At 47.3% G+C, this 13,846-nt stretch overlaps 2 protein-coding genes across 2 annotated transcripts in view; both read right to left on the reverse strand.

Moving 5' to 3' along the window:
- Positions 1 to 10,100, reverse strand: part of GLB1 (galactosidase beta 1) — a 65,794-nt gene extending 55,694 nt beyond the window's left edge. Inside the window, exon 1 of the mRNA XM_081106204.1 lies at positions 9,907 to 10,100. Coding sequence (XP_080962330.1) covers positions 9,907 to 9,978 — 72 coding nt within the window. The 5' untranslated portion in view covers positions 9,979 to 10,100. The remainder of the gene's footprint in view (positions 1 to 9,906) is intronic.
- Positions 5,653 to 6,996, reverse strand: TMPPE (transmembrane protein with metallophosphoesterase domain; the record flags this gene model as incomplete). Its single annotated transcript, XM_081106205.1, has 1 exon — positions 5,653 to 6,996. One exon carries the CDS (start codon positions 6,994 to 6,996, stop codon positions 5,653 to 5,655), a length of 1,344 nt encoding a protein of 447 aa, XP_080962331.1.
- Positions 10,101 to 13,846: the final 3,746 nt, after the last annotated feature.

Genomic DNA, 13,846 nt, shown 5'->3' on the forward strand with positions numbered 1-13,846 from the left:
GATACCCTCAAGACCAAATACACATTAGGGATTTAATACTGTCCAACATAACATTTTTAAGTTATTCATTGAGTTGAGATTATTACAGTAGTAAATAAGCATTAAAACCAAACCAACCATTAATCATAACACTGATATTTACACCATCAAGTAATGTGAACATCCCCCAAGTTTCCTAACCCTCGGGAATAACAATCTTATATTTGCATTACTTGTGCACATTCCTCAACGAGAATAAAGAAATGAAAGTAGCTCTGTGATACCACACGTTAGGGGTCATGCCAATTATGTGAAGATGTGTCCTCGGGTACCTCCCTATAATGCTGGTAAGCACTTACTCAATGGATCTTCAGCCCTTAAACTAGCGGTTCTCAACCTGTGGGTCACGACCCCTTTGGCGGTCGAATGACCCTTTCACAGGGGTCACCTAAGACCATCCTGCATATCAGATATTTACATTACGATTCACAACAGTAGCAACATTACAGTTATGAAGTAGCAACGAAAATAATTTTATGGTTGGGACACAACATGAGGAACTGTATTTAAAGGGCCAGAAGGTTGAGAACCACTGCCTAAACCCTTTCAACTCACCCTAAAGACTCAAAAGCCTACAGAATTCCTGACATGAACTGTTCAACTCTAAGGTGACAGAGCCCTAAGCCTCCTAGACTGTTAGCACCTACAGTTGACAGGAGAGGGATTAAGGAAAGGGGAGAAGATAGAGGTGGATGAGTCTTTGTATACCATGGGCTTCCCAGGCCCTTTAGTTCACAAAACAAAGAGAAAGAGGAGGAATATTTCAGATGACTAAACTTGAATTATTTCAGATCTATGTATCTTTCACACATGAAATGTCATGGAAACACCATTACATAAGTCAGGCTAGAGAAGCAAAACCACCACAGGGAATGGTGAGAATCGATATAGAGCTGGAAAATTTGTAGATGAGCTGCTACATTCTATTTTTATTAATTTTGTTTACTAATTTATGTCTGTCTTATTCTGTAAAGATTTTTGTTGAGTATCCCAAAGGACTGTGGGTAAAGAGCGTAAATTACGATGGAAGAGGAGGGGCAATGACAGATGGAGGGGAAATGGGCCCAGTTGGGACCATTTCCCAATCCTCTAGGACTCACAAACATTTGCAGTCTTAATTCTGCCCCTTCATCTCAGAAAAAAGTGTATAGTTTTTTATTTTTAAATAAAAAATTTAAATATAAAGTAGTTCTCAAATGATCTTCCACAAGGTGCCAAGACCATTCAATGGGAAAAAGACAATCTCGTTAACAAATGGTGTTGGGAAAACTAGATATCCACATGTAGAAGAATGAAGTTGGGCCCTTATCTTACATCATATATAAAAATTAACTCAAAATGGATCATAAGCTTCATGATATTAGACTTGGCAATGATTGCTTGAGTACAACAACAAAAGCACAGGCAGCAAAAGCAAAAATAGACAAATGGGGCATCCTTAAAAACTTCTGCACATGAAGGGCAATAGAGGGAAAAGACAATCTATGGATGAGAGAAAATATCTGCAAATCACATATCTGATAAGGGGTTAATATCTACACAAATAAAAGAGAAACATGCAAATTGGTGTCACTCCGCTACGCCCACCAGCCAATCAGATGAGTATGCAAATTAACCCAACAAAGATGGCTGTTAATTTGCATATGCAGGTGAAGACTGAAGACAACATAGAAGGAAGCCAAGTGCTGCAGAAGGGAGTGAAGCTGCAGAGAAACAAGTGGGCGGGGGGGCGGGGGGCAGGGTGCGGAGTCAGGAGCGAAGCCCGCCTCAGTGGGTTTCGCTTCCTTCTCTGCTTCGCTCGGGCAGCAGGAAGCCCTATTCTTGTAGGAATCTTCCTGCAATGGGCCTGTACTACAGAATATAAAAAGAACTCTTACAACTCAACAACAACAAAAAGTCAAATAACCTGATTTTAAAATGGGGGAAAGACTTAAATAGACATTTCTCCAAAGATGATATACAAACATGATCGACAAACATATAAAAAGATGCTCAACATCCCTAATCATCAGAGGAATGCAAATCAAAACCACAGTAAGTTATCACCTCACACTAACAAAAAAAACAAACAAGCAGTAACTAGTTCTGTGAAAATGGAGAGAAACCAGACCCTTTGTCCATTGCTGGTGAGATTATAAAATGGTTCAACTATGGAAAACAGTATGGGAGTTCCTCAAAAAAATGAAAAACCAGAACTATATAATCCAGCAATCTGACTTCTGGGTATTTTTGCAAAAGAATAGGGAGCAGGGTCTTGAAGAGATATTTGCACTCCCATGTTCACAGCAGCATTATTCACAGTATACCAAAAAAAAAAAAAAAAAAAAAGGTGGAAGCAGCCCAAATGTCCACTGATGGATGGATAAACAAAATGTGATATATACATACGAAGAAATATTCAGCCTTAGGAAGTCTTGTCACGTGCTACCACATGGATGGACACGGAGGACACGATGCTAAGTGAAACAAGCCATCCCGAATAAACAATGCAGGATTCCTCTTATATATGGTACCCAGAGGAGTCAAATTCATGGAAACAGAATGTCAAATGATGGTTATTAGGAGCTGAGGGAAGGGGGAAAGAGGAGCTATTGTTTAATGGGTATAGAGTTTCAGATCTGCAAGATAAAAAAGCTCTGGAGACCTGTTTCACAACAGTGTGACTAGACTTAACACTACTGAACTCTACCCTTAAAAATCATTAAAATCATAAATTTTATTCTATGTGCTTTGTACCAGGTTGGGGGGAGTTGGGGAACAGACAATGGGGATAGGCAGGAACAACTGAGTACTAACTCTTTAGCCAGTAAACTGTATTTGAATCCTGTTCCTCACCTGTAACAGATACAGTTGCTTAACCCTCAGTGGAAAAACCACACTTGTATTGAAAAGCAGAAGACCTGGCTTCGAGCCCCCAAACCTCCTACTAGATAGTAGATGATATTAAAGAATTACTGTTAGTTTCCTTGGCTATAATAGCAGTATACAGATACTTTTCTAGGAAGGATTCATAAGGAAGTATTTTTGGGTAAAATTATATTTTCTAAGGTTTTGTTTAATATTGTCCAGCCAAAAAAGAAAAACAGTGCGGGGCAGAGATAAATGAGAAAAGACCAGCAGAACAGTCACAGCTGTTGAAGCTGGGTGGTGAGCCCACGGAGGTTCAGGAGGTTGTTCTGTGTACTTCATGAAAATTTTAAAAATTTTCACAATAAAAAGTTCTCAACAAAGAGGAAAAAAGATGGAGGGATGTTTGGAATGGATGACAGTGGGACTAATGTACTGACCTTTTACAATAATAGGATCACACTACACATGCCATTGTTACTTTCTTAAAAACGTTTCATTTTAACTTGCATTTACAGATTAAAAAAATAATAATAAACTAAAATAAAACTGAAAGAATTTTCAAGCTCCAAGTACTTCTCTCCACCTCCTCTAGCCAACAACAAAAGAAGAAGGTAAACGGGCGAAGGGCAGAGGTGCAGACGGTGCCTCGGCGAGCGGCCCTTCAGGGCCCTGTCTGGACGGTAACGGAGAAGTTTCTGCTGGGAAACGCCCACCACACCATGGAACACAAGCCAAGCAGGACTATTCCTTGGACAGGTAAGGTGGGCCTGTTTTGTGTCTAATGGAGAGGAATCAGTCACACTGCACTGGCAGGAAGGCCTGCTGTCAACACTTTGGAAATAAGAAGGGTGGTCTTCAGGATCCCAGTATCCACCAGGCAGAGCATGCACAGGAGACATAACACAGGCAGAGGACACAGCAAACCCCCACAAATCACCGTGCCCAGCAGCAGGCGGCCCGGGACCCACTCACGTCCCCCAGGTTTGTCTGCTCCATAAACCCCTGGGGCACCCGCACCCAACACAGTTCCTTAGCAAGCCCCACTATGTTCACAAATTAACAACACTGAGTGCTTCTCTTGTGACTGTGCCACATGTAACTCCCACGCCAAGTCCCAGACCCTCCCCACGAGACAGACTTGAGGTAGACATGATAATTATCCCCATTTCAGGGTGAGGGAAACCGAGGCTCCGGGAGGTCAAGTCACCTGCCCAACCAACACTGCCTGGCGGGGAGCAGCAGGGTGGGCCTCTCCCGTCAGAGCGGTGCCTGTGGCGCCCGTTGGAGAAAGAATCTCGGTCACAAACATGTCAACGCTGAGCCCAGGTCCTCAGTCTCCTCAGAGAGGCCTTTCCTAACAGGACTGCTTATTGCTACCCCAGGGGCAAAGGGTCTCTTGGTTCTGGCACAAGGGCCAGTCACGGTAACCTCTGGTTGTTTTCCTGTGGGCCCACAGTGGCCAGCAGAGATGGCCCTATGGTTCTGTGGCCAGAGACCTAGGACAGTTCTACGGAGGTCAGGCCAGGGGACTGGAAGCCAGTCTGGTAGGAAGGATGCTCCCAGCACTCCACAGCCGGGGCCCAGCCGGAGGCAAGGCCTCAAGGCCCTGCTGGAGCACAGGGGCCTGCCATTCCCCATGCAACTTCCCCACTGGGAGAGAGGGAGCCTGTTTCCCACCAAAAAAAAAAAAAGTCAGACCCAAGCCTGGGGTGGGACTCCAGTTTCCTGACTCTTCCTCTAACATAACAGACATCCTACACTGAACTGAAACTAGCTCGTGTAGTTACACAAGTGAAGTGAAATTAGCCTCAAGCAAACCACTTTGAAAAGAATATCAGGTTCTCGGTCCTTGTTCTCTGACTTCTGGTAACTGTCTGAACCCTGAACCACCAGACAGTGGAGAGAACACTTTCTTTGGGAGGTAGAAGACGTGATTTCCACCCCAGAAACTCTGTCATGTTGCCAATGCCCTTTGCCTCCGTTTCCTCATCCCTAAATAGGGAAAAGCAGCCTGTCCCTAGGGTGACCTCACCCAATTGTATAAAAGGAGGCAAACACCCTCTGAGTCCCCAGGCAGCACTATTACCATCAGCTACCAAGGTGCTCTGTTTCTCCCCACCCCACCCCCAACCCCCAAGGCCCAGGAGAAGCAGACAGTAATAGCCATCACTCAAGGTCTGGAATAAGATGAGCTCTGTATTCCAGCAGGTTTTGCCAATTCTCTCAATAGAGGGGACTCTGAGAGAACCAAGGGGGAAATAAATTCTTCTTCTCCAGCAGCCAGAGGGGGCCTCCATCTCACCTGCTCGCCCAGATTACTAGCAACATACCCCTTACCCAGAAAGCTCTGCATCAATGATTCTGGCAACGGCCTAAGTCCCAAAGAGGGTTTGAAAGGCACTCAGAGTTCCTTCCCTGCTCTGCTTTCTAGAGGCATCCCTTTCAAGCAACCCCATGTTTCTTTCCGTTTATTCCTGGGAGTCCTGCAGAGAGGGGGGTTTACTCCACATCATCTCGACAATAAATGCCCGTTCTTATGCAGGTGACTTCAGTGGCCTCACAAATGCATATAAGAAAGCAACTGGCCATCTACAGAGCTAACCTGCCAGGCAGCCCCACCACAAATCACTGTTCCAACCAGCCTGTGGCCAGGGTGTGTCAGCAGGGCTGGGCAGGAAAGGCTGGAGGGCGTAAAGCAGGCAACCCACCCTGAAGAGGGACAGAGAATGAGGGCAAGGGCAGAGGATGAGGGCGGGGCCAGGTTCAAGGAGCCCGCTGCAGGATGAGCTCTGTGATCTCTGCCCTGCTCCCCAATCTCATGGGGATCCCATAGTAGGCCGTGCCTGGGCTGACGTATACAAATGTGGTCTGAGCCACCTGGTAGAGACCAGCAAAGAAGGGGTTCAGGAGATAGGCCGCCACATTCAAGGGGAAGATTTGCCCAGCATGTGTGTGCCCAGAAAGAATCAGGTTAATATCCGGCCGAGCCTGAAGGGCTCTCTTGGCAGCCAGGGGCTGGTGAGCCAGCAAGATGGTGGTATGGTCCAGGCTGCAGCCCCCCAGCGCCTTCTCAAGATCCATTCCGTGGCCAGAGTAGTGCAGGATGTCTGCTTCAATGTCATCCACGCCGGCCAAGCAGATCCAGTCATCATCCTCGCCACCACCACGCTGGGCCCGGGTGGCGGAAATCTTCACGTTCTCATTGTGCAGCGGCCTGACATTCAGGGACTCCAGCAGCGCAAACCAGTTGCTGACATCTGACGTGTAGTATTCGTGATTGCCGGTGACGAAGTACGTGCCCAGGCGTGAATGCAGCTGGTCTAAAGGAGCGACAGCCGTCCGCAGGATCGAGGCTTCTGAATCGCAGAGGTCCCCCACGATCACCGTGACATCCGGTTCCAGCAGGTTCACCATCCTCACGAACATCTCCATCTTGGTCCTGCCCACGGTGGGGCCCAAGTGAATGTCTGAGAGGAGCACGATCTTGAGGTTGTCCATCGAGGTGGGCAGCTGAGGGATGGGCACCTCCACGGTCTTCACCACCGGGGGCTGGGCAGCATTCAGCAGCCCCGCTATGCTGAGCACGGCGGTCACGGCCACTGCCAGGGCCGGCCTGAGCGCCAGCTTCCTTGTCTTGTCCAGGCTGCCCACGACCCGACCACTGCGCCAGGCCAAGAGCTGGTAGGCCTGCTCCATGCCGCTGAGGGTACAGAGGAAGAAGAGCATGATGATGTACGCCCCGAGGCAGGAGTAGGCGGCCAAGGAAAAGAGATAGGGCTCCTCGGCCACTAAAAAGAGCATGGTGAAGAAACTGGAGTGGGCCAGGGCCAGAAAGCCCAGGACTGCCATCTTCCAAAGATGAAAACAGGCCGACTGTGAGGCTGGGGCATGGCCAAGGTTGCTGACAATGCTACGCCAGATGTAGAGGGAGCCAATCAGCATGAGCGAGTTGGCAAACAGGGCAAGCTGCAGGCGGAACAGCCAACGCCAGGCCCTGACCTCGAGGCTCTCGGACAGGTAGGAGCGGGAGATAATCATGGACACAAAGACAGTGCCGGCAGCCAGGGCGGCCTTCCCGACCAGGGAGAGGTGCCTGAAGATCACCATTTTCTCAGCTCCTAAGAGGGTCTCCTGGCAGGTCTGTGCAGGTGGGCTCTGGAAGGTGAGTTCCTTAGAAAGGACAGTGGCCAAGGAGAGGGTTCCAGGTCAGGTCAGGTCCGCCTGCAACCAGGAACCCGCATCAGCTTTGTGGAATGTTAGCGCTTTCTGGTCCCCGTTCAAAACCTGAGGGTCACTTACGGGGCCCAACCTGCCTAGACTCCACACCACCAATCGTGGCCACACTTCATCACGGCAGTACAAACACAGTGGGTTGTAACATGACGGGCAGCTTTCATTTTCTTCTTTTCTGTTTTTTCCCCACAAGGAAAAACATTATTCTAAACCAGCGGTTCTCAAAGTGTGGTCTGCGAGACCCTTCCAGGGGTCCGTTTAGTTAAAATTGTTTCCATAATAATACTAAGCCATCACCGCCCTTCCCTTTCTCATTCTCTCAGGAGAGCACAGCGGAGCTTTTCAGATACTACGTGACGTATGCTATGGCAACACTGAATACAGGCGCAGTTAGGAGACTCCGACTGTCCTGGATTAAGACGGACATGAAAGACATTTGCAAGAGTGAAAACTAATATCACTCTTCACCCTAAAATTCGGGGAGAAACATTGTTATTTTCCCAAAAAACGTAAGTTTCTTAACATGTAATAGATTAATAAATTATTTTTAATTTTAATTCCTAGGACAGTTAAAAGTTTGAGAACCGCTGTTCTAAATAAATGTAAACAAGGGACCTAGCCGGTTTGGCTCAGTGGATGGAGCGTCCGCCTGTGGACTAAAGGGTCCCAGGTTCCAGTCAGGCTAAGGGCACATGCCTGGGTTGCAGGCTCCATCCCTCCACAGCAGGGGGCGTGCAGAAGGCAGCCAATCAATAATTCTCTTTCATCATTGATGTTTCTATCTCCTTACCTCTCTCCCTTCCTCTCTGAAATCAATTTAAAAAATATGTATTTTAACCCTTCGAGTGCCAACCAATATCCTAGGAACTATGCTAAAATTGCCAAGGCATTTTTGCTGATTTTACAGCAGTTTAGGTAAAAAAATCATGAATCGCAAGTAAATGAAGTTACATATTCAAAAACTTAAGGAAACCTTTACTACATTTGTTTTCATCTTTGACATATATTGTTTGCTGATTGTATTATAAAATACTAGTAGAAAAAACATTTGAACAAAACATATGTTAAAATAGAATTAATGTTGACTTTGAATACATGAAGATATTGTTTAACTTTTAATAAGATTTTGATAAAAAATCTAAAAAATTTAGATAATAAAAGCAGACTTAGAACTGGACGCCATTTCGAAGCTTTAGGGCTACAACAAAATCTGAGTAAACTTCATAAAAATGCCAAAGGCCAATTTTAGAGCTGCAAACACTCGGCATCACAAGTAATCTGCACTTAGGTGCCATCTGTCAATAAAGAGTGAACTACTAGCTTCTAATAGTGAAACTGCAGGAAGAGCGCCATAGGGCTCACGGCACTTTTGGCGAAAGACGGGGAACGCGATCGTGCTCCCCGGCACTCAAAGGGTTAAAAAAGATAAATGTAAACAAGGGAATCACAGAAAGCTGTCCACTGGTAGCTTTCTTCAGCTCCAGGTCCAGGGAGGGACACTTAGACATGAAAGAATTCCTGGGGGGAGGCCAGCCTCCCAGTGTGAGCCTTGGCACGGCAGCTGGAGGGGGCTGCCCTGCCCACCAGCTCCTCATCTATAAACCCATCTCTCTCCCTTCCCACAGCCCACCCAAATATAAAGATCTGTCTTCCCCCCACACATCTGTCTCTGCCACTGTTCCCATGGTCCTCACCTCCGGCTAGCTCTCACCTGGGGGGCTCCTCCAGGCCTCCTGGCCAAAAAATCTGGGGCCCAGGAGCCACAGGCCCCAGTAGTCAGGGTAGCAAATACTTCATGTGAGCTGCCGTTTTCCCAAGAGGAACTCTAAATTAAAATATGTTCAGTAGGCGTTTCCAAATACTTAAGATTCTTACGCTCTGGGTTTCATGGAAATGTGTGACTTTGCTCTAGGCAAGTTATTCTAAGCCTTTGATCAAAGGGTATGATTTACAGGTCAATGGGCCCGAATTTCACCACTTCTACTTAAAACGTGCCCCGAACTCAGCCCACCCAGACTCTGGAGGAACCAGAGTTGGTTGGCGGAATGTGCAGAGGGGCTGGTGCGGTTTCAATTCCCTGCGGTTCTTCTCCCACCAGACGCGTCCCCCCTCGCCTACTCGCTCCCGCAGACCGCCCTCCAGCAGCTCTGGCTGCCACCTGCCGCCCGCCTCCAGCCCGCCCTCGGCCTCGACCGCCAGACCCGGAAGGTTTGGAAAATCCAAGTCAAAAAGAGGAGGCGGCGGGGAGCGGCGAGAAGGGCACGAGATGTTTGGCAAGAGGACGTCTCGAAAGCAATGAACCCAAAGTTCCCATTGCGGGGGGGGGGGGGCTCTCCTGACCCCATTTTCTCCTTCCGGAGCGCCCCGCAGAGCACACACTGGGCAAGGGAGGGCGCCCCAAACCGGAGCCCAAGACTTCCTCCTCTCACGCGCGCTATTTAGAATCCCCCCCATCTTGGAAAACTGCGAAGCTGGAAGGGTGTGGGCGCACCTCATCTCACCCCCCTCGTGGCACCTTTGGGGACCTGGGTCCCAGCGAAACCGGCGTCCGGAGCGGAACACACCAGCGACCGGCTACCGGGAAGGACGCGCGCCCCGCCGGCCCGCCCCCGACGGGAAGGCCAGTCTACTGCCTGCGCTCCGCAGGCTGCCGGCCAGCGGCGTGCACCCCGGGAGCCCAGGACCACCGCCCCGCAGGACCCCTCTTGGCCGCAGCCCCAGCCCCGTCCTTCGCCAGCATGATCCTTATCAGTGCATCCCCGCGTGGAGATCCTGTGGACTTACACGAAAGCTGCGCGCAGTCCCTGGCAACAGCGACACCAGCCACAGAGAAAGGATGCGCTCGACCCCCAGCATGTCCACCCTCCAGCTTCCCGGCTCCGCCACAGTCGGCGCCGGGGCCAGCCGCTCAGCGTCACTAGACTGAGGACCCGCGGCCTGGCCCCGCCCCTCGCCGGTCCTGCCCGCTGTCCCGGTTCTGCTCCGCCCCGTGCTCCGCCCTGCAACAGCTGACCCGGGGGCGGGGGAACCGGCGCAGGACGAGCCTGGAGGCCACGTGCAGCCTTGTGACACTAGGATAGTGTTATCTGGCCCTAGTCGGCCTCAGACCCTTCGCAGAGGCAATCCGGAGGCCCCGCTGTCAGCAGCTAGATAACTCGCCCTGGGGTTGGACTTTAACCAGGGTCTCCTTGCCCCCTGGCTGCCTCAGAGGACAGAAGGGGGAAGCTGAGACCAGATAACCCTGAGTGCAGGAGACAGAATCCTAGCCCTAGGATTCTCAGCAAAACTCTAAACTAGGGGTCAGAAAATTGTAGTCCCTGGGCCAACTGTATACCTGGAACTTGTTAAACATGCAAATCCCAGGGCCTCACCCCAGGAACTTTCAATCAGAAACTCTAAGGATGAAGTCCAGAAATCCATATTTTTACACCCCCCGCAGGTTTTTCGGTGCATGCTAAAGTTGGAGAACCATTCTAAGAAATGTAGAGATATGGTTCAGCTATGGTAAAATCATTCCAAATGCCAACCTTCAACGCACCAGGATCTGCAGAATTTGTATTTCATTGTTGGGTTTTGGGATGAGAGCAACACCTCCCACCTTTTAATTTTGCACTCGAGCTTCTCAAGAACCCTGTGATGTTGATGTAGGCAGAGCTGTCAAATCAGGACAAAGCACAGCCATGTGCCCCTTAAGGAAGAGATACAGCCTTAGAAATGCAGCATTAGCCAGCCAGTGTGGCTCAGGGGTTGAACATTGACCCAAGAACTTAGAGGTCTCCAGTTGGATTCCTGTTCAGGGCACATGCCCAGGTTGTGGGCTCCATCCCCAGTAGGGGGCATGCAGGAGGCAGCCAATCAGTGATTCTCTTTGATGTTTCTATCCCTCACTCCCTCTCCCTTCCTCTTTCTTTCTACTGTTTCTTTTTTTTTTTAATATATTTTATTGATTTTTTACAGAGAGGAAGGGAGAGAGATAGTTAGAAACATCGATGAGAGAGAAACATCGATCAGCTGCCTCCTGCACATCTCCTACTGGGGATATGCCCGCAACCCAGGTACATGCCCTTGACCGGAATCGAACCTGGGACCCTTCAGTCCGCAGGCCGACGCTCTATCCACTGAGCCAAACCGGTTTCGGCTCTACTGTTTCTTCAATTTTTTTTCTAAGTCTGAATTATTGCAAAATAAAGTTAAATTTTAAAAAATCCTTAGCTAATGGCAGAATCAACCTTTCCTACCTATATATATTTTTAAAAACTAAAAAAAACAACACTAAAGTCTTGGGCCTGCTGAAGTGGACAGTTGGGCTGTGCAGCAATTCCAAATCTTTCTTACGTCTTTGTTTTCTGACACACACAATCCTGACACCCGTGTTCAGGAGTTAAGTTGTACAACCAACTGATGGGTATGGTTATGAAAGAATAAAAAGATAAAATTGTGAAATAATCAGTTTCCTCATAGGTCCAATAAAAGTTAGCAGCATGCCATATGACAGTCATGAGTGTTAGGATGTCCTTGTCATAGGGACAAGAAATTCCCTTTCAGTTTCTAAAAACAGGTATGTTTTTGAGGTAAAATATAAAATATCCTAAGTGAGGCTTGCCAGGGGCGGGGAGGGGGGGGGGACAAAAACAAGGACTTTGCTTTTGTTTATTCTCTCCATAATTTTTTTAAAACCTTCACATGAGATGTTTATTGATTTTAGAGAAAGAGGAAGGTAACGAGAGATACATCAATGCGAACCAGCAACCTAGGTATGTGCCCTAACTGGGAATTGAACCCTTAACCTTTTGCTGTACTGGGCAATGCTCCAACCAACTGAACCCCAGTGACCAGGGTGAGGACTTTGTTTTAAACATTCTCTCCTATCTTCTTGGTATCACCTTGCTATCACCAGGGTCTCTCAGCCACATCTTTGCAAGGCTGTTGTTAATTTATTGTTCATTTCTGTTTGTGTGTCTGTTTTTGAATTGGGGTGTTTGCCTTTTTCACGTTCTCCACACATTCGGGATATCAAGCTCCAGGTAAGATGGCCATGGATTCTCTGGGCAGGAGGCAACCGGGAACCAGGTAAACTCTCCCCCGAACTCTGCCATCTCTACAGGCTCCTTCTCTCCATTCAGGTTTCTGCTCAAACATCACCCCGCATGCAACCTTTCTCCACTCCATCCCATTCCCTTGTTTTATTTTCTTTGTATCACTACTGCAATTGTTTCCCTAAAAATTGTTTTAACATAACAACTAACTATAAAATAATATCTTAAAAATACAGGTATGGGAAAATACATGTATGGAATAGAAAATGCTACAGTGAGTGTCCTCATACTCCCATTCCTTCTCCCCTAGGTGCACCCTCTCCCAATTCCATGCCCTTCCTTCCACCCTACAGGAAATCACTATCCGAAGTGTCTGTGTGGCTCCTTCTTCGTTACAGTTGGTATTATCCTGTGTGCTTGTAAGAGGTAAGACTACAGTATTTGCATTCCTAAATAATATTTTGTGTGCTTTGACATACTTTAAAACTTTAGACAAATGAAGTTATTCTCTATTTTTTTAGATTGAACTGTGTTATGTGTAGCTATGATTCTATCATTTTCCCCTGATGTAAAATATTCTATGTGCATATATTCTCACTTAAAAACAACAACAATCCAGCCCTGGCTGGTGTGACTCGGTTGGAGCGTCGTCCCATACACGAAAAGGTGACAGGTTCGATTCCCGGTCAGTGCACGTATCCAGGTTTCAGGTTCGATCCCCAGGCAGACGCGTGAGGGAGGCAACCAATTGATGTTTCTCTCTCCCCCTCCCTTCCACTCTTTAAAATCAATAAAACAAGCAAACAAATAAAAACAAAAATAACCTCATTTATGGACAGGTTATTTCTGCTATTAAGAAAAGTGCTGCTATTCACCAAAAACATTTACTAATTACAAAAATAATGAAGTGGGAAACCATGACCTTAACAAAGTAATCAACATTAACCTCACTGGTAAGAGGCAGATACTGTGTTTCTCCCTTGTGACACCAGCGAGAGATGCAATATTGCTTCTGTGGTTTTCTGGCCAAAGGAGCTTATCTGAATCTAATCATGAGGAAACATCAGAGAAACCCCAAATAAGGGAACTTTTTTAAGACAAAGGGCCTGTATTCTTTTAAAAACTAGACTATTTTAAGAGAAGCTTTCTTTGCAGCAAAATTGAGCAGAGCCCAGCTGGTGTGGCTCAGTGAATGACCTCTTATGAACCAGGAGATCACGGTTCAATTCCCGGTCAGGGAACATGCCCAGTTTGCAGGCTCAACTCTCATCACTGATGTTTCTTTCTCTCCCTTCCTCTCTGAAATCAATAAAAATATATTAAAAAAAAAATGTGAGCAGAGATTTCCCGTATGCCCCCTGCCACCACATGTACACAGCTTTCCCCACTATCAGAATCCCATACCCAGTGGTACATCTGTTACAACTAATTAACTTACACTGGCACATCCTAATCACCCAAAGTTCATAGTTTACATTAGGGTTCACTCTTGATGTTGTACATTCTATGGGTTTTGACAAATGTATAATATTTATCCACCTTTATAGGATTGCCCTAAAAATACTCTGTGTTCTGCCTAGTCATCTGGGTGGAAAAGGTGAAGGGATGAAGTACAAATTGCTGGTTACAAAACAGTCATAGGAATCTCAGCATAGGGAATATAGTCAATGATACAGAAATAACTAAGT

This window comes from Myotis nattereri, assembly GCF_964212035.1.
Source record: "Myotis nattereri genome assembly, chromosome: 14".
Lineage (NCBI taxonomy): Eukaryota > Metazoa > Chordata > Mammalia > Chiroptera > Vespertilionidae > Myotis > Myotis nattereri.